The 26,715-nt window shown below is 34.8% G+C and overlaps 2 protein-coding genes across 3 annotated transcripts in view; one reads left to right on the top strand and one right to left on the bottom strand.

The window, feature by feature from the left end:
* Positions 1-24,558, bottom strand: part of LOC149063631 (coronin-2B-like) — a 34,001-nt gene extending 9,443 nt beyond the window's left edge. Inside the window, exons 1-10 of one of the 2 annotated variants that reach the window (XM_089255920.1) lie at positions 24,332-24,558; positions 22,037-22,095; positions 20,358-20,555; positions 20,126-20,242; positions 18,607-18,759; positions 11,467-11,631; positions 11,253-11,372; positions 7,618-7,722; positions 6,471-6,680; positions 6,207-6,320 (exon numbers count right to left, since the gene is read on the bottom strand). In XM_089255920.1, the coding sequence (XP_089112046.1) occupies positions 6,207-6,320; positions 6,471-6,680; positions 7,618-7,722; positions 11,253-11,372; positions 11,467-11,631; positions 18,607-18,759; positions 20,126-20,242; positions 20,358-20,555; positions 22,037-22,042 (1,188 nt within the window). In that variant the 5' untranslated portion in view covers positions 22,043-22,095; positions 24,332-24,558. The remainder of the gene's footprint in view (positions 1-6,206; positions 6,321-6,470; positions 6,681-7,617; positions 7,723-11,252; positions 11,373-11,466; positions 11,632-18,606; positions 18,760-20,125; positions 20,243-20,357; positions 20,556-22,036; positions 22,096-24,331) is intronic. The other variant, XM_089255919.1, reaches the window with a different exon arrangement.
* A 236-nt stretch (positions 24,559-24,794) lies between these two features.
* Positions 24,795-26,715, top strand: part of Grip75 (gamma-tubulin complex component 4) — a 73,058-nt gene continuing 71,137 nt past the window's right edge. Inside the window, exon 1 of the mRNA XM_089255808.1 lies at positions 24,795-24,865. The gene's annotated coding sequence lies outside the window, so the exon portion shown is untranslated. The remainder of the gene's footprint in view (positions 24,866-26,715) is intronic.

The raw sequence follows: 26,715 nt of genomic DNA, 5'->3' as shown, positions 1-26,715 counted from the left end.
ATAACAGCTTTTGCTCTCCGGTGAAACACGTTTCGCTGCTGAAAATCTGGATGCTTTGCTTGTTGGTTTCTTTACACGAGTCTGGTTTCTTTTTGGGAGGCCTTCGGGCCTGAATTTTGTGAACATTTTCCATCGCTGGAACTCATCATCAGGAGAGAAACCTAAGCAGTTTGGCAAGTCACTGGACGAGAGAGAACAAAAAAAAAAAAAGTCACTTGAAATTGCTATTTCTTGTTGCTAATGTAAAATAATCACTTGAAACTGCTAATTACAACACTGAAGGAACACAAAAACATGGACAGTTATACAACACAGCGGGCACCATTGCTATACCGACATAGACTCCCACTCTTGTAATATGGAGATGAAGCCCGTGCTGCCATCTGTCAGTCCCTTTTTCAGTTAGTAATATTTACAACAGAGTTCATCATGTTCTATGCCGTTTCTTAAAGTAAAATAATAACATAACAATAACAATCATAATTTAAGTAATTGCTATAATTTGTATTAAAAAAGAAATATTGTATTCGTAATTGTAAACAACACCAGTATGAATTGTTCAAGTTCAAAAGGAATGCAGGAAATATATTTCTTGAATATGATTGTTCAGTTACATCTACTGGCAAGCAAATAATGTAGAAGGATGCCTTAGTAGGTGGTAGCTGTTTAGTGATGCGACTACATCGATTACGAACGAGAACATAACTGACACTTTAATAATAAACATCCGGCCTAGACATATGTTGCCATAACAACTGAGACGACATTCGAATGCCATACTGTTGCCATTCCGTGACTCGTTATAATAATGATGATAAATTAATAACATCTTCAACATCTTCCTCCCTTTAGGAGAAAACCATAAGTTTCTTACAATTTATAAGAATAAGTCAGCCTGGATGGAAGCTTTACCAGGCAACCCGATCTTCTGACCGTGTAAGATCCATTATCCCGGGTTGTCTGTGATGACGGGCCTGCTACCTGTTTCTGTGGTGTTGGAACCTGGCATTGGGGTGATACCTCATCCTTGGTTGCTGGAAATTTAGGACCATTTCTGTCTGGCTTGTACTCAGGCTCTTGCATCTCAGGTAGGGATATCATATTGTCTTAGTGGTGACAGGCTGGCTGTGAAGCTGTTTGCTTAATTTCCATATCTTGTTGGACATGTGGTTTAATGAATTGTCTGCTTCTTCTCAACGTGGAGCCCTCATTTGTATGGATCTCATACGTGCACGGACTGATCTGTTTTGTTATGCAGGCTTCTTCCCAAATCGGTCTCTGGTGTAGAGGGTTCCGGTGCCACACTGAAGCTCCAGGATGCAATGGCACAAGGTCTTGTGATGCTCTATTATGTTGCTGAGCCGTCTCATTTTACCTTTCTAGCAACTTTGCATGGACTTCAGGAACCTGCGGTAGAGTGAATTGTAGACGCTGGCTACTGGTCGGCAGGCTCGTCCATCTCACTAGGTAGTAAATTGCCCATGGCGATAGACCTGAGTTGTGCTCGGCTTGAAAAAAAAAAAAGGCTCGTCCGTGTAGGTCTTCCAAAGATCCTTTGCGCTGGGCTGCACCTCAGTTGACCATCTGGCGTGTTACGTTGAGCTAATAAGCCCAGGTATTGGTCCTCTCCTGAGCGAGCACACTTTTTGAAGATAGATTTCACAATTTTAACAGCAGATTCCGCCTGTTCCCTGGGCTCGACATGAGATGACGGAAGCCCCAGCCATTAGCAAAATCTAGGAACTGTTTGTTCTTGAATTGCGGTCTGTGATGAGTGTGCAAGGAATTCCGTGCCGAGCAAAATGATGCTTCAATTTGTGGATTACTGTGCTAGCTAGAGTATTTTGCAAGAAGTCTACTTCTATGAACTTGCTGAAGTAATCCACCAGGACCAAATAATTTCGCTCTTTCAGCTGAAAAATATCAGCACCCAGTTTAAGCCACGAGCCCGGAGGAATATCATGAGCTATCATCATTGGAGTTGACTGGGCTGGAGCGAAGGCAGCGCATGTGCCACATGACTCGACAAACTGCCGAATATCTCCTGACATGTTTGGTCAGAAGACCACTCCTCTTGCTCGTCTGAGACATTTATGCCTTGATGCCCGGCATGTATTTTTTTCTTCATTTCAGCTCGAAGTGTTGTTGGCACTACAATGCAGTCTCCTCTGACAATAATGCCATTGGAGATAGCCAATTCATCTTGATATGGAAAATATGCCGCCGCCATGGCACTGATATTCGTGTTAGTCTCTGGCCAACCTTCCCATATAAGACCTTTAACTTCCTGCAAAGTAGAACCACTCCACGTATGCTGTTGCATGATAGGTAGGTAATGGTCAGACACTGGTAAGAAGCTGATGTTCCTAATCGAATCCACCACATCTGCCGTATGATGGAGTTGAGGGAGTGAGTCCCTTGAAGGAGATCGTGAAAGAGCATCTGCCACAGGAATTTGCTTTCCGGGAACGAACCTCAAGTTGAAGTCATAGTGTCTTGCTCTTAGCAACAGAGATTGTAAACGCCTTGGTGCTTTGAACAAAGGCTTAGACACAATAGCCACCAGGGATTTGTGGTCAGTGTTAACGGTGATATTCCGTCCATAAATGTAATGGTGGAATTTCTCAAGAGTCACAACAACTGCTAGCAGTTCTTTTTCAATCTGTGCATACCGGCGCTCGGTCTCCGACAGAGATCTGCTTGCGAATGCAATTGGTTTATCCATCTGGAACATCGCAGCTCCTATTCCATAATTACTTGCATCACAATCCAGTGTGACATGTAAGTTTTCATCGAAGGTCGCCAGCGTTGTATGATCAACTACTCTTGCCTTAATCGCATTAAAGGCTGCTTTTTGTGATGGACCCCAGTTTACATACTCTCAGACTTCAGAAGGTTGTGCAGTGGTTCAGCAATATGAGTGAGGTTAGGTATGTACCATCCTAAAAAATTCACCATACCCAGAAATCTCCTTAGCTCGGTGATTGAGGTTGGGTCTGGAAAGTTTTCTATAGCTTCTATCTTGCTTGGATCAGGAGATATGCCATCTTTCGACAACCGATGTCCTAAAAATGTTAGCTGGGGTGCTTTGTACTTTAACTTGTTCTTGTTAAGTTTAATTCCTTTTTCTATGCATCTGTGTAGAAAAGATTTAAATCTTTGGTCATGTTCTGCTTCTCCTCTGCCATGTACGATATCATCAGCTACTGCTATGACACCTTCCAAGCCCATCAAGAATTCGTGTATACGTCTCTGAAAGATTTCTGGAGCCACCTTGATGCCAAATGGGAGTCTGCACCAACGGAAGCGTCCCAATGGAGTCTGAAATGCTGTTAACAGTGATGACTCTTCGCCTAGCACTACATGCAGAAAACCCCATGGCAGATCACATTTTGTGAATGTGTCAGACCCTGCCAGTTCATATAACACGTCATCTATGGTTGCAAGGGTGTAATGTTCTCTTTGAAGAGCCTTGTTGAGGTGGAGAGGGTCAATGCAACGTCTCAGTGATCCCTTGTTGGCAAAGTGTGGTTATGTGTGAATACAGACGGAAAGAATACGAGAATAATGATCGGCAAAATAACGGATTTATTTAACGACAGCATATTGATCTCCACTAGAAATCATTGAAAACTAAAGTCCATATTACGTCTAACATAACTGATGAAACAATGCAAGCATAACACTAAGACAAGAACAACAAAAAGGATCCCAAACAGTTCATATATATACACATTACAAACATGTGCGATCGCGTCATGATTTGCATATCGGATCGTGATCGATCCGGTTACGGTTGAGTTCATTTAATTTGCATGAATGAAAAATAAACCTAACATCCCTCTCGTTTAGGAACAATAACGAACTGATTCATCCAGCTGGTTGGCTCTACTACTCGCTTGATGATTCCTTGCTCCATGAGTCGGTGCAGCTCTTGCCCGAGTTTTTCTCTGAGAGCGATAGGAGGCTTTCGAGGGAAACCACGGGTGCGACTTCCAGATTCACTTTCAGTTTGCCTTGTCCAGGAAATTTGCTGACTCCTTCAGAAAAAACACTTTCCAGTTCTGGCTCCAACGGCATCTCTGATGAAATTGCTGTGTTGTACAGATATCGAATTCATGGCTTCACATGTGGGAAGCCCCAGGAGTGGTGACAGCTCTTGGTCGGACACATGTTGCCATCTGGCCTAGACACATGTTGCCATAACAACCGAGACGACATTCGAATGTCATACTGTTGCCATTCCGCGACTCGTTATAATAATAATAATGATAAATTAATAGCATTTTCAACATCATATAAACACGACATACACCAAAAAATCAGCATGGTGGCAAATGCTGTCATAGCCAGATGACTGGTTAAACTATTAAAGGGTTTGCAGGCTTTCATGACCAAAGTTTATAACAAATTTCATACCTTTCCGGCTGTTATGCCATATTCCGGGCTTCTTTGTAGCAGATGTTTTGCCCACTACTGCCGTGGACATCTTCAGTACTGTTTTTGACAAGTAAAGAGATGAAACAATTTCCTTGGATGGCTGTTGTCTACTGATGATTTTGCTGGAGACACGGAAGGATCAATCTCAGCATTGCGATGTCAAGTAAGTGACGTGCTGATGTTGATAGGATGTTGTAGCTTCTAATTGGATGGGTGGGGGATCGGAGTTTAGATCCCCATTAGTCCTCCAAAATAGCACTGAAGATGTCCACCACAGTAGTGGACAAAATGTCTGTGTCAAAGAAGCCCAGAAAACAGCATATAATAGCCCAAAAGGTATGAAATTTATTATTAAAGGGTTTCATTAATATACTCATATGCATACAATATACTTTTCAATTTGATCTTCCAATTAAAACAATGAAAAAAAGCCTTGAAAATAGCTTGAATATAGCCTTTAACTTGTTGATATGGCGTAGCCCACAGTGAGAGAAAGCGAATCAAAACAGAAAATATGTTGAAAAATATTAAAATTTTTGTTTGTCTTGCAAGCCACTTATAAACTGAAGTTCCACTGTACTATATCCAACTTCAGAAAGAGTACATGTCACATATCAAACAAATATAAGAGTACCGCAAAATATTAGTTCTGAGCACAGGCCCGTCATTTAGGGGGCTTTTGAAATACACTAAAAATGGTGTATATATATATACAAATATATATATATATACATACATACATTGAGTACATATGTTTTGCCACCCCCCCCCCCCCCGGAAAAAGTTGAAATGACGGCCCAGCCTGAGCACGGGCAACTGGAAAGGATACAGAACAGGCCTATTTCCTATCACCACAAGAAATCATGCACACAAACTTTGATCAGTACTTCTGAACGCGAGCCGATCTCCCCATTAAAAAGTCTCGCCACAGAGAGCAACAAGCCTACAATGGTGCAATTATTCAATCATTACACTTCACTCATAGTTAGAAAATTTGATGACAGCATCACACATAACAAGCATTACACAGAAACAAACTTCATGTCAGATTCACAAAACGTACAAGCACATTGTGATATTTACCAATTCGATAAAAATTCCAAAGAGGAATGTGTACAAGGTGCATGCACGGTTAAGTAGTAGTAGTACCTCTGAACATTGCTGTCACAAAGATTATATGGTAAAAATATAAAGTTTTTTCCAACTATTGAAAAGTGAAATGCAGTATATCTGAAAAATTAACATAGTAAAAATAAACTTACACCAATAAATAAAAAATAGGCACCACAGAAAATTATTTGACACTTATCCAAACATCAATTAGTACAGGTTCTCATGTGTGATTGCAGATTACTCAAGTTTCAAAAGCACATAAACTTTGAGTAATGTTACAATCACAGATATAAATGTTAAATTTTTGCCGCTTTGTACAAATCCAAATATTTGAAAGAATTAGCAGTGACATTGTAACCGATAGAAAAAAGCAAGTTGAAATTAATCAGACACATCTAATTAAGGAATTTATCATCAATATTAGAATAAAATTTATAAGATGATAATTTTCTTGTGAAAGTAACCACATGACATTTATTTATATGGATTGGAATAAGAAGAGTTTAACATGCACAAACTTATTAACTTCTAGTAAAATGCAGAAATATTTACAAGAATAAAATAAATTCACTGTAACAATGTGATAAAGTCTTAACTATGAGCAAAATTTACAATTCTCAAAAAGACACAGATAATTGTGAAAAGGGAAATACCTTCAAGGAAATCAAAATGGGATTTCTGTTCTTTCCACTCAACCATTCCTTGGCAGTGAGGGAAGGTGTTGGGGCAGCAGTATCTGGATATAAATCGTCTTGAAACTGTTCCGACTGTAAAAATAAACCACTTATAGTTTCAAATATACAGAGCTATTTGGGAGGAATAAATGAGTAGGAAAGTCCATGATCATTTTATTGAATATACAGGAATCCAGATTATAAGTTGCACAGACCAAAGGTGTAGATTAAATTCAAACAAACCTTTCTTGGCACAATCATAGACACAGGTTCGCAGAGATTCTTCACTGCATGGAGCTTGTAAAAACGAAAAATCTCACAGCGCAAGACGTCCAGACCTCTTTTAGGCATAAATCCGAGACCCCTCTGGGGAAATCCAGTTAAGTATTGATTCAAGTAATGGCACCAAGGTTGTTCGCTCACTATTTCATAGTACCTGATGTTCCCATCGCCCTATCAAAGACAGGTTATTATACATGTATAAACAGTGAATGAGTATAAAACTACAGAATTAAAAAAAAAGTTAATATTTGTTAGTAATTTTCCACAAATTCCATAAAATTCAAGGTTGAATGTACCAAGAACCATACACCCTCTCACGGTCAAGTTCGCAATAAAGTAAAAGCTACATTAAAATCATATTGCCTGCTTCCATAGGAATTTTATAAATACAAACACAGAGGCCATAACAGACAATTTGCCCAACAAGGTGGCTGAAAAAAATGCATATAAAAGTATGGATGTCAGTTATAGTGCCTTAAACAATGTGTGACTTTGATAAGATATGTCTGATTCTCTGCAAATTGAATCTTTGATACCTTGCTAACAATATCTGCCATGGTTGATTCTGAATGGTGTTGAAGTTGATGGTGCTCTCCATCTGGTTATAAAATGTGGCTAAGGCGGGGATCACATTATAAAAGTTATTTTATAAAACTTGAAAAAGGCAACCAATAAGCTTATTGGTTTTTTTTTTAAGTTTTGAAAAAGACCTTTTATTAAACTTTTATAGTGTAATCCCGGCCTAAAATAGAATTAATTAAGGTCTAAATACTGTAGAAATTTGCTTGTTGTATTTAAAAATTTCATAAATTAGCCACAAAAAATATTTCTTAGATCATTGACATAATGTTAACTCTCTTTATCTACATGCGTCTTCGAAGATTTATATGCAAACAATTGGAAGGAAGGCTCGTATCCAAACAGGTTGTTCTGGATACGAGCGGTTCCACTGTATGTACAATAAAACAAAATTTCTCTGATTTTCTAGGTTATTGATTCATGTGAAACTATAAAACAGAAATTTAATAGATCTTCAAGTGAATAACATAACTATTAAATCAAATGAAGTAATACAGTAATGAAGTAAAAATATTACAAATTTCCTTACTTTCCCTGCAACGTAAACCATCTTAGTATCATGATCATAATACGGAAACAATACTCCAGAGGAAGAATCAATGTTCTCAATTCTAAGGGGAGTGCTCAAATTATGCTATAAATGAGAAATATATAATTATTATTAATAAGAAACATTATTAATGTACAAATAAAATAAAAAAGGTAGTCATATTCAGCTATATTGATGTTTGTCATCATGTTACAGTCAAACCCGAATTTAATGAATCAAAAGAAATGGACAACTTTATTCATTAAATCTAGGCAATTGTTAAATCAAATTCAAATTGATCAGGAGTATAAACACATTTGAAACAAAAAATTTTAAAATCTATGTACTTTGGGGTTGCTGGAATAGTTGAAAACAGTAGGACTTCATAAACTTAAGAATTAAGTCAGGATGCATGAAAAAATTGCTCAATAGAGGTTTTTTTGATACGTCCAACATTTTTTTTATCAAATTCTGACAAAAACTGTTAATTTTCCACTAAATGAAAAACACTTTCTCTTCAGATGACATGACATTCTTTGCATGTCAAGACAGAGCACAAAATTGAAGTAACTTTATTTTTTCACTTAAACCTAAACATGTGGACAGTACTTTTTTTTATACAATGTTTTATGGTATTGGTGTGCACTAATTTGCTACTGAAACCTTCTCATGCAAACTCTAAATGACTTTATTGCTTTCTCCATTCAAAAAAGAACAGATTTCTACTCTATTTTTTTTTTTTTTTTTTGTCTGTCTCTCAGGAAGAGATGAAGTTTAAATCCTCTTAATCCCTATTGAGAAGTCCAATCCTAATTGTGGTTAATTAAAGATGAGAAATAAGAAAAAAAACTAAGGATAAATTGAAAAAGATTTGTTATATCGAGGGTTTTTATTCGTTAAATAGGAGTTTTTTCCAAAAGAACTTTATTTTTGCCAGAATTTCAGAAAAAATTGTTAAATTGAGGAATTTGTTGAATCAGAGCTAGTTATATCAGGGTCCAACTGTACTTTGTGGCTATGGCATCAATAATGTACAATATATACAAATATATTGTACGTTATTTAGTAATATATATGTTATGTTTATGTATAATATATTGTATATTAGTATTAGGGGCATACCACAGATTTCCATAGAGATAATAACATCAATGAACCTTACTTATAATTAAATAATTCAAAACAACCTCTATTATAACAACTTATTTTTTTTTCAACACTTGATTTCACTAAATGAAAATTGAGAATTTGAGCCAACACAGATAAAATGTGTTTTTTTTTCTATTTTTTTAAAAAATAATTAATGGCAATGAAAAACTATATTCCCCTAATGAGTGGAAGAAAATGTGATAATGAACTTCCTTTGAAAACTATATCTATAACTTCTGAAACAATTGCAAGGTTCTAAATTTAACGCCTGCCAAATCATGTGTCTTTTTCTACATTTTTAGTCTCAGGTAAATGTAATGATGCAAGCGTGTGATGTTTGAAGGATTAAGGTACATCTACATATGCTTACTTGCTTTGACAGTGGGGTAATAAATAAATATGCCAGACTTTTGCTTTTTCTCTTCTCTTCTTTTTGTGTTTATGCACAAGTGGCTGGCAATTGCAGTGCCCCAGTCTTCCACCATGTTAGATGATGGAGGCAAAACACAAATTTCTTTTGATGTGTCAAATGTTGGTGGGCCCTCCCAAGTTTGACATTCGTCTAGTGCATGTTACTTGAATCGCAATGAAATATTTTATGACATTCATACACATTGATGGGAATTTTTTTAAATTAAGCCTGATTTAATTTTGTGTTACTCATTCAGTGTGATATACACACGGATGAGTTATTAATAAAACATACTACAGTAAAACCTCACTAAGTCGTCACCTCATGTTATCGAAAAATGATGACGGCTTAAGCAGAGTTTTGGGTAAAAGGCTTATATCCCGAGAGGGTCAGAGCCTGGGTCGTGTCTGGTTTGTCGGCTTAAGCAGAGTGACGACTTAAGCGAAGGGCAGTCAGTTTCAATGTACAATATTGTGAAAATCGTATAAATTTGAAGTAATATAACATTTATTAAAATATGAATTAAACTTACAATATAAGAAAATTTATAGATTTCAAAAGAAAAAAATTGAAATTTTTACCTTTTTAGAACTCTTATTACTGTATTAAAATATACTAAGTACACTTATGATTTATACTAGTAACTTTTCATTTTGACTAATCAGGGCAACTGTTAGATTAGTTAGATTTTTTTCACAACAGAACTGTTGCACATTAATTTTACATATCAACCACCACCATTTTCAATCCACTGTTGGATGAAGGTCTCCTCTAAATTTTTCCATTTTGCTCTGTCTGATGCTTTAGCCATCCAGTTGACTTCAGCCACTTTCCTGATCTCATCAATCGATCTTGCGTGTGGACGCCTTCTCCGACGTTTAACACCATGGGGGTACCAACCCAAAATGTGGTCCATCTGTTGTCCCATCTTCTTGCAATATGTCCAGCCCATTTCCATTTCAAACGTTTGATTTTTTCCATGATATCATATACCTTTGTATGGTTCCTTATCCAAGTGATTTGTTTTCTGTTACTCCTTGTGATGCCTAGCATACATCTTTCCATGCTCCTTTGTGTTGTCTGTAGCATTTGTGCTTGTGAGTAATTTTTTTACATATACATGAAATTTAATTTCAGTGTTTTGATTCTTAGTAGTTCATGAAACAACTACAAGGTATCTTGGTAAAATTTACCAAGATAATCTTCCACATACTAACTAAAAGATGATCTTGAGGGCCTGGAGTAGAGAAAAGCACACATTAGAAGACCTCAACTTCGGAAAAAATGTCTGGTTTTTCAACAAAGATAATTTGTTTGAATTGGAAGCCCCTAATTACTGGGGCCCCATGCAGGAATCAGGTCTAGCTCAAACAGTTCCTAATTTTTCAAAAACTTTAGTCAGCAAATAAACTTCCCCAGCGTAACATTTGTCACTTGAACTGTTCTGTTTTGGTACATAAGGCTCTTATGGTGACTTTTAAGCATATGGTAATGCTGTTATTTTTTTTAAAGGAAGCCATAAAAATTATCTGTTTTTCTCTCTCTCAAACTTTTTCATGATGATGAGTTAACTGAAATTAGCGGTGAGTAAACGAGGATTTAATAACATTGTTGCTTATGAAAGTTGGACAGCCCTGAAGAAAAATGCTGACTCATTAGGATGATGACTTAACGAGGTTTTACTGTAATACAATAATCATACTATGACAGACAGCATGTAATTGCATGTTTTGTACGAGCATTACCCGGTATCTTAAAAATTTCAACAAAAACTTTCTGAGATACTTGGATGCTATCATGACAGAGTATATGACCATATATCCCATTCTAAGACTGCAATCTACATTATACAAATATTTCAACTCCTATAAATACAATGACAATATCCTATAAATGCAATGATAATATCCTATAAAAGCAATGATAATATCCTATAAATGCAATGATAATATCCTATAAATGCAATGATAATATCCTACAAATGAATATAATTTCTTTAAAAATACACGCACAAAATTGAAAAAAATGCAACTTTATATCAGTTCACATAACGTTGAGAAATAAAAGTCTATACCTGCGACCACACTGCCCACTGCCTATCACTAAATCTAGAAAAGCCGGTCGTAAATAGACGGCCAGTATCTCCAAGAAATACAACTTTTGCTGCTTTGGAACCTTGATGACAAATACCTTCCTGTATTACAAAGAGAACAAAACAAAATAAATCTGGTGATGTCATCAACAACTCAGTTATTCATTATTTTCAATGAAGTAGAAGCTGTATTGACCTTGAGCACAGTCCCATCTCTAGGGTTGACGATCCTCAGTTTTTTATCTTTGCATGTAGTTGCCAGTAAACTGCCATCTCTGTTTAGTGACATCGAATGTATCGTGTCTGGATGACAATCTATAGTATTCACCAAACAACCCTGTCCTATATTCCAAACCATGATCTAGAGCCAAAAAAAAAAAAAAAATTTATGCAGATTCCAAAACAGTGATTATCATTATATTAGCAATCATTTTCATTATCTATCATGCACATCATGATATTTCATTACAAAATGGATTTAAAAGGCATTTTATCAAGCTGAATCTTGCAATTCACAATTGCAATTATCAATAATTATACATGGCCCTAATTTTGGATTTTCATTCATTAATTTTTGTTATGAGCAGCTTTAGTTAAGATATGCATAAAAGATCAGCAGTTAAAGCAGCATGTATGCAGTGCAGATCATCACTGAGACATGATTTATAACCTAGGTTTTTCAAATTTTTTTTGCCTAAGTGCAATCTCCTCCCTTTACAGTCCATTTTTTTCTCGTCACCCGTCTTATGAAGATATCAATTCAACCTTCCCCCCCTACAAGAGAAATACCTTTCCTACTTAGGCCTATTGAGTGAATTCGCAGTTCAGAAAAATTTCATAAATAACATAGCTGCCAACTTTGGAAAATAAGAATTAGCGAAATTTCCAACACAATGGAAACGGACAGACAGACTAAACAGGACGTGAGGTCAACAAAGACAAAAGTGATCTTGCTGATTCGACTGCGGAGAGGCCCAAATGACACTGGCTGCTTAGCAAATGACACTAAATGGCATATATTGACACTGACTGCACCTTTTCCTCATGATTTGACACAATGGTAACTCAAGCCTACTATGGGGACTACTCTAAAATCCATGAAACTTGGCAGCTATGAAATAAGGTCAATCTCCAGTCTCTTGGACTAGAGTTAAATATGCTTTCCTCTTGTGGAGACTATGCAGGGCCCCTCTTAATGTTCAAAGTCTCATTGACACTACACTCAATTGGATGTAGCAGTTTACATACAGAGAGAAATTATGTTATTCCATGTTGTTTATACAGCATATAATAGCTAACATATTAAGAAACTTACTCTCAAAAATCAAGTTTCATGCTGCAATCCCCCCCCCCCCCACCACAGTGAGAAAAGGCTCTGCAGCCATGCCAAGATGGCACTGGTTTGATGAGCAATTCTGTTGTCTCTGGGTAAATAAAAATCAAGTAGAAATAGAGCCATGCCAGGTGGCTGGAAGGGCTCTATTTCTACTTGATTTTTATTCGAGTTTCTCCTTCTTCCAGAATATCTTAAGACAGCAATGAGGCACCAAGCTTAGAAGCATAACATACACTACTTGTAATTATTTTGGGGAAAAACAGGCAAAATATAAAGAAACCTCACACTCTGAAAAAATAAAATTCATTAATGTTTTCATCCAATCAGTAAGAAATGGAAAAACAATAGAATGAATGGGAACCTTTGTAACTAAACCACCATTGAAAGCCTCATACTTTTCTAAGTTATTTTTTGGTATGATTACTTTAGTGGTAGATGTTTTGTTTACTACTGCATAGGAGGTATTCAGGTACAGATGATGACAGGCAAGTAAATGATGGTACGTCCTTGGAAAATTGTGATCAATTGATAGTCTTTTTTTGTTCTTTACTGAAATTGCATCATCTCTGCCATCACCTGTACTGAAGATGTCAGCAACATATCATACAGACATCCATCATAATAAAAATGAATTACAATCATGTAAATGCATTATAATTATTATTCTCATCTTCTCATGTATAAATAAAAATATAAACTGAAGAGCCAAAAAAACTGGTACAGGCATGCGTATGCAAATAAAGAGATATGGAACTATTCACAGTTCGGCGCTGCTGTCGGCAACGCCTATATAACACAACAAGTGCTTGGCATAGTTGTTAGATCGGCTACTGCTGCTACAATGGCAGGTTATCAAGATTTAAGTGAGTTTGAACGTGGTGTTATAGTCAGCGCACGAGAGATGGGACATAGCATCTCCGAGGTAGCGATGAAATTTGGATTTTCACGTACGACCATTTCACGAGTGTACCGTGAATATCAGGAATCAGGTAAAAAATTAAATCTACGACCTCACTGCGGCCGAAAAATATAATACAAGAACGGGACCAATGACGACTGACGAGAATCATTAAACATGACAGATGTGCAACCCTTCCGCAAATTGCTGCAGATTTCAATGCTGGGCCATCAACAAGTGTCAGCGTGCGAACCATTCAACGAAACATCATCGATATGGGATTTCGGAGCCGAAAGCCCACTTGTGTACGGGTCATTCCATTTCAAATCACCCGGCAAAATGCCAAAATGACACCCATAGTCTCAGATTTCAATGATTTTTGTTTTATTTGTTGCATTTACCATTCTTATTAACCGTGTGAAATATTATTTGCATATCTCTAAAACTTTTTGAGAAAAAAAATGTTGAAATTTATCAAAAACTGATGCAGATGACTTTTCCGAGGCTCAATTTTTAAGCGGCATTGTTTGAGAAAATAAATCATAACTTTTTCAATTTTCAATATATTCAAGTGAAATTTTCACTAAAGTGTTCACAAAAACATACAGAATATGAATAAAAATAATTCATACACTTACATTTGAAATTTACATGCAAAACAATTATGTAAACTTTGTTTTTGTGGAATTTTTCGTTAGAAAAAATACAATTTTTCAAACGTATTTTTAGACCAGAGGCACAGCAGTTACCAAAACAACTTTTATTTTAAATTTCTCCTAAATATATGAAGTAAAATACTGGAGAAAAAAAATAATGGTTTTTGACCGTTAATATGTTTATTCTGGCTCGCAACACAAAATTCATCGAAATAAGACTGGATCGTTCCGATTTCAAATCATTCAACTAGATACTGAAATGCAACCCATCATCCCAGATTCCAATTATTATTTTTTATTTATTGCTTCTACCATGCTTGTTGACCATGAAAAGTTTCATGTACATATCTCAAAAACTTTTTGAGAAAAAAAATGTTTTCTAACCTCACAAATGACGTCTCTTAGGCTAACCCCATTCAAGCAATATTATTTGTGAAAATATATCATAACTTTGCAGATTTTCAATATATCCAAATGAAATTTCCACTAAAATGCTCACAAAAAAATGTAGATTATGACTAGGAAAGAAAATTTAAACCTTTGCATTAAAAAATTAGATTGCAAAAAAATCGTTGAAATTTAATTTTTGATTCTTTTTATAATAAAAACACAATGGCTCACCTTTGCTTTTTCATTTACAAAAGCTCTCCTGTTTCTCTCACGGCATATTCAGTGACATTGAACTCTTTTTTTTCCTTGTTCCCATTTCTTAAAGCAGGGGCCAGAGTTAAAATTTGCCTCTGTTGTGATGGGTAAATTGAGTCTTATTTCTAATTAACTTTATCAAATTATTCATATTTGCTTTCTGTTTAATATCTTCATTATTATAAGTGTACATTGAGATTCATTTTCTGGTAATTCTTCAAAAACTTTACAAACATTTGATTTTAAAGTGTTGCAAGCAGATTCAACTTTTCTTTTGGCATTGTTTGACTTGCACTGTGGAGCTACCGTATGAAGTTTAATTGGTGACTCTTCTATGTTCTGTAGAGATGAATTTATTTCTTCAAGTGCTTTTTGTTTAATAATTGACATTTTTCCAAGTTACTTCTCTACATTACTGTCACTGTTCATCTCTTCACATTATTCAGTTTCTTCATTTAATTTATTGTTGTTTATATTCGCTGTCTCTACAGGCATGGCATATTTTGGAATTGATTTTGTACAACCGTTTATTTCATTTATACATGAAAAATACAAGTTTACTATCCTTAAACCTTTTATTTTTTTCTTATGACATTTTAAAGGATTAAAGCATGCTTCCGGATATATTTCATACTTTGAGAAAAAAGCTCTATGATGCTTAAACACACAGTAGATAAATGTTCAGAACTTGCTCCACTCCTCAATATTGATGTCTGATGGGTCCAATGATGTAATGGGTAACAGATTTTACACTTTTGCATAACACTTTTTATGACAGTCAGATCCAGTTTTTTTTCCAACACTATAAATTTCAAGTGTCTTTTCTGACATTTTCCTTTATTTCCAAAATGATGATATAAAATATTTAGCTCAAATGGAAATTGTGTTATCTTAAGAAAAATTTGCTAACCCTGGAGTAGGCTACTTTATGGAGCACGTTCTCTGTCTTCAGCAAGATCATAATTGAGACTTGCATCATTGGATGGGGGGGGGGGCAGTTTAGTTCTAACACTTTTGTTTTATTTTTCCCAATGAAGCAGCAGCAGTGACTTTATCATCACCTGCTGGGATGATAAAGTCTTATAATTAAATAAGACACCAGCTGCCCTCTGAAGGACAAAGACTGGTGTGCCATAGTTCATATCTTCACAGAAGCTATTATTATTTTTTACAATCATCATCACAACAAGAAACATCACATCTTATATATCACCACCAGGTTAGGTTTTCCATTCTACTCTCTTCCATCTGCCTCAGCTACAACAATTAGGTTGTATCTGATAATTTCATTCTTTGTGATTTAATGCCTCATATTCTGGCTTTTTATCAGCAATTTTAAATTATTTCTTGGGAAAAATATATAGAGGCTTGTGTTAAATATTATAATGTAGATTTTTTTTCACACAAGTATAACCATTTCATATTTATCATATACATTAAATATATGTTTATTAAAATATATACTGTAAAAGTCGAAGTAATTAAAAAAAAATTTAACACTGTTGTGGTAAAATAACTTTATAATTAAGCATGTTAAAAAACTTCAAAAATTAATCTATATATATGATTAACATTATCTGGATTTATCAAATACAAAATAATTCTTTATGCAAAAATATATCAGATTGCAAATGTTTGTCTTTGTTGCATCATAAGAAATATTTATAGATCAATTAAAAGTGAAATTAATTATTTGGAATTTGAACACTTCTAAGAATCTGAACATGAAGGTTTAATTTGAAAAATTATTTTATTCACCCAAAACCTTTTTTTTTCACCAACTCCCATTTGACACATTACATTAACATTTCTAATTATTTCATGAATTCATTTAATCCTAGAATTTTAAAATTTATTAATTGTTTTGAATTATTGCATTAACTACTCATGAAACTTAATTTAATTAATACTGTAATAAATGTATAAGCGTACATGAAAAAATATAAATTTCTTTTTACTAAGCATGAATCATTATATTAAGTCAAAATGTACAAATATAATTAATATAGTCATATAAGTACAATTGTGTTTTGTTACTCAAATGTATTAACTGTCAAAATAATGTTTACTTTTCTAGTCTTCTTAATATATTAATAGGATTAAATTTAAATAAAATTGAAAATTCATGCTGTGCATCCAAAAAAAAGTGTTTAAAAAATTGTGTCAAAAATAAAAATAAAAAATAAATAAATAAAATTTAAATGACTTTTTCCCTCTAAGGTTTACATTTTTTCTATTCATAATCTGCATTTTTTTGTGAGCATTTTAGTGGAAATTTCATTTGGATATATTGAAAATCTGCAAAGTTATGATATATTTTCACAAATAATATTGCTTGAATGGGGTTAGCCTAAGAGACGTCATTTGTGAGGTTAGAAAACATTTTTTTTCTCAAAAAGTTTTTGAGATATGTACATGAAACTTTTCATGGTCAACAAGCATGGTAGAAGCAATAAATAAAAAATAATAATTGGAATCTGGGATGATGGGTTGCATTTCAGTATCTAGTTGAATGATTTGAAATCGGAACGATCCAGTCTTATTTCGATGAATTTTGTGTTGCGAGCCAGAATAAACATATTAACGGTCAAAAACCATTATTTTTTTTCTCCAGTATTTTACTTCATATATTTAGGAGAAATTTAAAATAAAAGTTGTTTTGGTAACTGCTGTGCCTCTGGTCTAAAAATACGTTTGAAAAATTGTATTTTTTCTAACGAAAAATTCCACAAAAACAAAGTTTACATAATTGTTTTGCATGTAAATTTCAAATGTAAGTGTATGAATTATTTTTATTCATATTCTGTATGTTTTTGTGAACACTTTAGTGAAAATTTCACTTGAATATATTGAAAATTGAAAAAGTTATGATTTATTTTCTCAAACAATGCCGCTTAAAAATTGAGCCTCGGAAAAGTCATCTGCATCAGTTTTTGATAAATTTCAACATTTTTTTTCTCAAAAAGTTTTAGAGATATGCAAATAATATTTCACACGGTTAATAAGAATGGTAAATGCAACAAATAAAACAAAAATCATTGAAATCTGAGACTATGGGTGTCATGGCTGGGTGATCTGACATGGAATGACCCGTACCCTTGATGATGGCACGGCACAAAGCTATAGGCCTCGCCTGGGCCCGACAACACAGACATTGGACTGTTGAGGACTGGAAACACGTTGCCTGGTCTGACGAGTCTCGGTTCCAATTGCTTCGAGCTGATGGACGTGTACGGGTATGGAGACAACCTCATGAATCCATGGACCCTACATGTCAACAGGACACTGTTCAAGCTGGTGGAGGCTCTGTGATGGTATGGGACCACTGATACGTCTAGATACGACTCTGACAGGTGACAGGTACGTAAACATCCTGTCTGATCACCTGCACCCATTCATGTCCATTGTGCATTCCGACGGACTTGGACAATTTAAGCAGGACAATGCGACACCCCACACGTCCAGAATTGCTACAAAGTGGCTCCAGGAACACTCTTCTGACTTTAGACACTTCCGCTGGCCACTCAAATCCCCAGACACGAACATTATTGAACATATCTGGGATGCCTTGCAACGTGCTGTTCAGAAGAGATCTCCACCCCCTCTTACTCCTACGGAGTTATGGACATCCCTGCAGGATTCATGGTGTCAATTACCTCCAGCACTACTTCAGACATGAGTCGAGTCCATGCCACGTCGTGTAGCGGCATTTCTGCGGGCTCGCGGGGGCCCTACACGATATTAGGCAGGTGTACCAGTTTTTTTGGCTCTTCAGTGTATATGAAAAGCCTTACTGCATACCCAATAATCAAATCCAGCGCTAAAGAGGATATTCTCTGCAGTTGGATGCCAAAGAATGTACCCAACTCTTCTCTTGTGACCACTGAGGTTCATCACAGGCTGGTTCATGTTATTTTTTCTCAAGCCATCATCAGGAATGTACCATATTTTGATCTGAAGAATTCAGAATGGACAGTAAATTAATAACTTTAAACAGGAAGGTAAGATTCATTCATAATATTCTGAAACAAATTTTTGGTTAACCAACTTTACATTTGGAGAAAGCTTCGTCAACATATAAAAATACAATATACTAGAGCTCTGTTGGCTACTTAGTGATTGATTCTCCTCGTCTTAAATGATGAAATAGTGTCAAAGTTTAAAATTTTCCTATCAATGAAAATGAAGATGTCAGTGAAGACAAAGAAACTTTGCAATATGAAATAAACAATAATGAAACATTAAAAAATGAAAAATTATATTTCTAAAAACTTTGTGTTAGAGTTGCAAATGTTGTGTGTGATTGCCAAATCCCTACACGTCCATTATATTGTATATTCTAATATAATAAATACAGTGATACCTTGGCAACAAACACTCAACTCACAAAATTTTCAGCTCACAAATGTTCAAATTGAAATGAATGCACATGCTCAGATAACACAACATAGCAACACTGTGAGCAGAATTTTTGCACAATCATCAGAATTGTTGTCGTTCCAGCCTGATCTTATATCCGTCAAAGAATCACTTTCCACTTCTATTTCTCTTTCAGAAAGATTTTAAGCAATTTTGTGTAAAATGAATGATTAAGCAAAGCTAAAAATGATTTTTCCAAGTCTTTCTGTATTCAGTAGATAACTAACGCATCATAACCAGCGGTCTTGACACATTCTAGATAATCTTTTCCATCTGCATACATGAGACACAGGAATGAGCTCTCCACATCACATAAGTGAGCATCTGAGAACCCACCTGGGTTATGCACATTCTGTAAAAAAAAATTTCAGTTACTCATGTTTCTGTAAGCTTTCCTTCACCCAGTTATGAAGCTATTCATTTCAGCCTTCAGTCAGTTTTTGTTAATGATGTTTCTTTAGTGTTTTTATAAAACTCATCCAAATTTTGGGCTTTACCTGGCACAATCACATGAATTTCCATAGAAACTTATTGAAAATCAGAAAGTCAGTACATTACTGACCCCCTGTAGTGATGGTTCAATGCTTTATGGTCCACTCTGTAGCAAAAAACAATTTTGAGCACCTTCCACAAAATTGGAAATGTACTGTTTTTTTTAATAATTTGTATGACCTAGTCTTGTTATAATTACATGAAATAATCGAGATTTTACTTTACACTCAATATTCAAATCTACAAGATCATATACAAATCTAAAAAGTTATTGTTAGAAATAATACGTTCACCATAAATAAAAAGCATTAAGGATTGAGATAAGCGATGTATCATGAACTACAGAAAACTATTCTTCACATAATTCAGAGGAGGGTGCATTAATAGATTCAATGAGTGTAATTCTTACTGTGCAATCGTCAGAGCATGAGGCTATAATGTTGTCATTGAATGGATTCCATTGAAGGTCGAGAACAGGGCCATGATGACCAGTAACTCTTCCAGCAGTTACATCGATTCTGCCAGTCTGAAGTAAAAAGAAATTGAAAGATTCAATTTTTAAATTCAATTACTCATTCAAGATGCAAGCCTACTTTATTTTTCAAATCATGCAAGATATGGGGGCAAAACCATTAGGTAACCTTTTCAATAGGAATAACCAAGAAAGATCCACCACCAGCTGTTTCTGTTGCAATAGCAATGAACTTCGGATTGACAGCACAGAAGGAACTATCGTGAGCATTTTTGGTGATTTTCACACAATCATAGCATTTGTCCTTTCTAGCAACACTCCCATAAACATGACGGAACTTGCTGCTACGAATCCCACGAAACGAAGACTGAAATAAAATTGAAAATATTTTTAGTATGACAATTTTAGGAACTTATTATTCATGATCAAAGGAGAAATTCATTAAATGAATACTGAATAAAAAATGAAAAAGGGGTGGGGAGAAGAGATGAAAAGGGGGGGGGGTCACTACACTAAAAAAATAAGTAAATGAGAGGCGGATTTTTCTTTTTTCATCATGCTGCATAAAATCAGAACGATTGAACAACCCTTATTGAGATATAAATCTAGGAATGTATCCAGGTTTTTATGAACTGCATTCAAAGAAGATTCTGATCTACAGAGCTGTTTTCAGGTTCTCAGAAAACATCCATCCTTTTGGGAAAGAGCGTAAATCATTTCTAGATGCTCTTTATGGGCAGGCGGAGGGAATATCAGCTAGTCTGATTCTGAAAGAAGGTAAATTCTCATGGCAGTACTGCTGACAAATGTCGAATGAGTAGGGGAGAAAAGTATATAAATTTATCAATATTTTTTATCATGCTCAACAGAATAAAATATAGACAGAGGAATGTAGCCAGGCTTTCACAGACTAAATTCCAATAAGAAGATTCTGATCAACGGAACGATTTTCAGGCTCTCTCTCATCTCATTTCACCAGGCCTCTTTGGGCAATCAAAGATAATGTTTGCCAGTCTGATTTCGAAAGGGATTGCAATTTTCATAGCATTTCTGCACTGGTGGCCGGTGTTAAATGTGTCCACAGAAAGCAACAGGCCTACAACGATAAATCATTCAATCACTGCACTTCACTCATAGTTAGAAAAACTGTTGGCAGATGGTAGCACTACACATAACAAGCATTACACAGAAACAAACTTCACGCCAGGTTTTACTATACGTACATGCACATTCCAACATGTACCAATTCGTTAGAGGTTCTGCAGAGACATATAGATGAGGTGCATGTCTGGTTTAGTAGTAGCGTCAAATGTGTAAAAGAAATGCCCACAAGGTGATTATAATTAAAGTTTAAAGTTGCCATACTCTGAGTAGTTTTTGGGAGAAAATAATCATTCAAATACAGCCAAATTTTGAGGAATGATTTTTAACAGGCCTTGGCCTAAAGTTTAAGCAAATACCAAAAAAAAACCGTAATTATTTGAAAAGAATACCAACAAACAAACCTTTAACATGGATTATGTACAAGTTGGAAAAATTTACATAATCAACGATTTTTTTCATCTTATTTAATCATCTTACTCATATTTTCAACATTATTCATCAAACTTTTTTTTTTTGCTTACGGAATACTCACAAAAAAATGAACGATTATAGGATGAACGTATGCTTAATACTAAAATGCTGCAACATTAAAAAAAAAAAGAAAATATGTAACATTCAAGAGCAGAACAATAATCAAAGACAGATTGAAACAAAATAAGAAGTAGAGATAGGGAGAGAGTAAGGAAGAAAACGAGAAGAGAAAAGTGCTAATGAAATAAAACTAAAATGTGCTTAAGCTTTTACCTCCATACTTTTTTCTTCCAGCAAATAGGATTAATTGCTCAGTGATCACAGTTTCAGCTCTGGTGCAAATATGAAATAAAATCAAATTTTCACTTTTGCAAAAAGAAAAAAAAAACAAAGCGGTGAAATAAAAATTCAGGTGTTTTCCAAGTGAAAAGTAACGAGAGCGTGTTATTGCATTAAATAACGTACCAAATGTATTTTAAAAAAAGTGGGTCTACTTAATGTAATCGTTACAACTTATTGTAAAATCCCCTTGACAATCAAAATTATTCCTACTTTTTCCCCCTTATATTTTAAAAAATTAGAACATCTGAAATAAAAACCACAAAAAAACTAGGTATTACATCCATGAATATTTCCATGCAAATTTAAATCAACTCAAATAAAAGAAGTCAAGGTTTTAAGAATATAACATTAAGAATTTGTGCTTGAATTGATTTCTTGAATCCAAAATTTAAAGAACAGAAGATTTAAGAATTTAAAGGCTTTTACAGCTAGAAAAAGCTGTTGGGCTTATAAAGCTCAGTGGTTTTCAGATAGATGTTTTGTCTGTACCTACAACAAGTTCTCAAACTTTTGTCACATGCAGCTTCCTTGTCCAATTCATGTTTCATCTGCGGCTCCCTAGAATAGTTTACGTATAAAACTATTCTGTGATATTCCCTTTACAAAAGAACCATTCAAATATTAATAAGCACATAAATCAATATCTCCAGCTCACCACAACATCCCTGATAAAGGTCGTCAACGCCCCTAGGAGCTACGATTTACACTATGAAAAAACACTGACATACAATAACATCTTCAGTGAAAGAAGTGGTATCCTTGGCTTACCGGACGATAAGCTAAGGATATATTACCTTACGATAATTTCTTGCCTAATCTATATGCTCAAGAATAATCTCTAAGAAAATGGAAATGCAAAGTAGAGCCCAGCTGTAAATTTGAGCTTTCCAAAGTCAGCATTTCATGAACTGTGCTAATGAGAGTTTGTAGGATGTTTTTATTTTTTTAAACAAGCGTGTATTGTCATATAAGTGACATTACTATTCGCACAATGTCCCTTGTACCCAGGTAGCATGACCAAGATTTTCTCAAGGAGTGGAGGGTTTCTTTATTTCTTCTTAACCCGAAGGTTTTTCTTTTTTTCTGTTTTTTACCACAAAAAATCTGTAACAATTTCAACTCAAAAATACATATGATTTCACCCTGTATGCTAGTACTTGTGCCACACAAGCATAAACTTTTCCCAGCTCTTACTCTAAAAATCATTCTCTGAACCTGTATTTTACATCTCCCAACTTTTTGGCTTTTCCATGACGTGATGACCGTTTTTCAAAGTAGCAGATATGTTGATATAAATTCCAAGCATTTTGTGCTGTTCTTAAAGTCCAATGTAGTAACTACGCAAAGAAAATTTTGGTGCCAATAACAATTTTTTTTTTGTTTCTTCAGTGACCTGGCGCCTGGGATTTGCTGTCAGGCAGTAAAATGGCATTATAATGAAACTCAGGGGGAATGGAGAAACCTACTGTTTTAAAGGAGTTATCACAAGAGATGGAGTATAAAATGGATCTTGCTTGTAACATTCCCACTTAGTATGACTTATTTTCATGGTCTCATTGAGATTTCCCATTTCTCGCTTCATGACAGTTATCAGAAAGTTACACTACGAAAAGTGCATACTACTTGAAAGTGCGCTACTTGATAGTAATATCATTATATAGGCAATCATCATTGAGGGTATCATTAAATAGGATTTTCACTGTATAATCAGCTTTGAGCAAGAGGTATGTGCCAAAAATATGGCTATTATGACCACTAAATCAAAGCTGATGGCAACATATATATCAAAACATCGCCAAATCACGAGTGGTACTGCTATTCTACAATAGATAAAAAAAGGCAAACTTTTCCAATCTTCACCATAAGTTGAAATGGTGATGGTATTTTTGTTACAATTTATCACGAATATGGACGAACAATAATGACAATGTCATCTTTCCAATAATATTTACACAATTATAATTCAACGAATCTTCATTTTCCTTAACATATATATCCGATTAGAATGAAGGGGCCTGGCTGTATTTACATTGTATAAATGACATACATGTAAATTTAAATTTATTTTAAAATTTAATTTATTAAACTTACGAAAACTCTCACCGTTAATATAATGACCATTTAATAATTTTCCTCTTCCTCTAGCATTTATCAAGTGCGTATATGTGTTTTGTTTACAATTCGATTGTGCAATTACAGTGTTTTTTAAAGGGGAAAAAAACTCACTTTTTCCTCCGCCCTTTTCAAGAGTGCAATGTCGAGCATGGTGTTTTTCTCGAATTAATTAATTTCTTTTTACACCTCGGAATAAACTGTGCTTCAATTAAGAAACAACCGCGATCTATGGCCTCTTTTGTTCACCACTCTGCGAGCAAACAAAATAAAAACACCAAATTATCTTCAAGGATGAGAGAGATATCGCACCCAAGATCTTTTGTTTACTAACGGAAATTAAACAATCTCGATTCAAGGACCTCTGGCGAGGAAAAAAAAAACGAAAACTACAGGAATGGGGAAAAAAAATAAACTTTAAAGTATTTAAAAAATTTTTATAATTAGCACTGAGCCAAAATTTAGTATTAAAAATGTTTAAATTTATGCAACTTTCATTTTTTAAAACTAATAGTTGTGATGAATTAAAAAAATAGTTTTGGCCATTTCTATAACGTCAGTCACGGCCGTTCAAGCCGTGAATTTGTTTGAAACTGATTTTGTTGATTTTGTAATGGACGATTGTGGCTGGATGGATCGGATCCGTCGGTAAGAACGGTCGGATTATTGTTTCGCTTGTGTCTCGTATTTATCGTATTTTTTATTTTTTTTTTTTGAGCACAGTTGTGCCTGAACTTAATTTTTAGTTAATTGGTGTTTTTTACAAATCTTATTAGTGAGTAGCTATTAGAAATATATTTTTTTTTTGTTAGGGTGCCGCGTAAGCGGTTGTTTTGTGGAGACTTGAAGTCAGTCTTCACTTTTTTTTTTTCCTCCTCGCTGTCTGTTAGATGTTATCAAATGGAAATAGTTCAGCAATAGTTAATTCACCCAACATGGAAGTAGACCCTGTTACCCACGTGGTTTCAAACAAAACAAATTTTGACATTCTTAATCAGGCCTCAAATTCCGGTATTGGAAAATTTAGCATTTTGCTAATGAAAGGAAATGGAGATGCTTTTCCAAAGTCAAGTCCGAAAATCTTCAATAATTTTTTGAAAGAAAACGTTCGTTCGGCCAAGGACATCACTTCAGTGCACTTCACATCGAAAAACCATCCGGTTGTAGAAACATCAAATGTAAATACAGCTTTGGATATTCTGAATTTAAAATCCTTCTTAGACTTTGATGTCAAACCACAGTTACTCCTTGAAGAACTATCCAGCCGATTTTTACTCAGGGACATAGAAACTCAAGAAGACTTGAAAGACTTATTAACAGAAATAGAAGAAAGAAATGACTTAAGTGTATTGGAGGTAAGAAGATTCTCCTTTAAAGGTAAAGCAACAACCAATGTTCTCGTTACCATCTTGGGTCATTATGTGCCAGAAAAAATCATAGTATGGTTGATTAGACGAAATATCAAATTATTCATAGACAGGCCCAGACAGTGCCTAAAATGCTATAAATTTACCCATCCTACAAAATATTGTTCTCGTACAGCACCCATTTGTATCAAATGTGGTTCTGAATCCCATTCTTCAGATAATTGTACATCCGAGAATCTCATCTGCTCGAATTGCAATGCTCAACATATGGCATCTGACCATAACTGTGAAACATATCAATTGGAACAAAAAGTTCTGGAATTCAAATGCCAAAACCATGTTCCGCTATCTGTTGCCAGGAAAGTATTTAAAGACAGAAACAACTCTCTGGGTAAAAAAATCTCGCAAATAAATCAGCTCGACATTCCTAAGAATCCGGAATGGATCACAAGATCAGAAATTAAATCCATGTTTGATCAGTTACACCAGGACTTGGATATAATCAAGGACAATAGTATCACCCATCATGAACAAGTCTTCCTCACAAAGACTCAGTTTGTTGAGATAATTGATGACCTTAGAAATGAGTTTGCTAACAACATGAAATCTATGTTTGCAACTTTAGTCTCAGAATTACGTGGCTTGAATCACTTACAGTTGCCTCGTCGGAAGAAACCTGGATCTCCAGCCGACTCATCTTCTCAACAACAACTATTGGATCCTTTGCCTGTTTCATCTATTGTGGATCAGTTTACTCAATCAATATCAGAACGTACCAAACTAAGACATAACTGATTTTTTTTTTTTTTTTTTTTCTCATCTAATTTCTGTCTTAATGTCTTCACATCATAAACTTTTGCAGTGGAACGTCAGAAGTATAAAACATAAAAAACATCATATTTTAAGATTCATCCAAGATTTCGACATTCTTTGTATTCAAGAATCCTTCTTAAATGTGAATGATCAGTTTTATTTACCGAACTTCCAGATTTATAGGTGTGATCGTAATGATGGTGAAAGGGGCGGAGTGTTGACAGCTGTCAGAAACAATATTCCTTCTCAAGAAACTTACCATTATAATTCTTCAGGTGTTGAAGCTCTCATAACAAAAATCTACTTACAAGATAATCC

Source organism: Pholcus phalangioides, unplaced genomic scaffold (genome assembly GCF_987345545.1).
Source record: "Pholcus phalangioides strain wild (caught in Gottingen) unplaced genomic scaffold, Ppha-v1.0 ptg000172l_1, whole genome shotgun sequence".
In the NCBI taxonomy this organism is placed as follows: domain Eukaryota; kingdom Metazoa; phylum Arthropoda; class Arachnida; order Araneae; family Pholcidae; genus Pholcus; species Pholcus phalangioides.
This window is presented reverse-complemented; position numbering and strand designations above follow the sequence as displayed.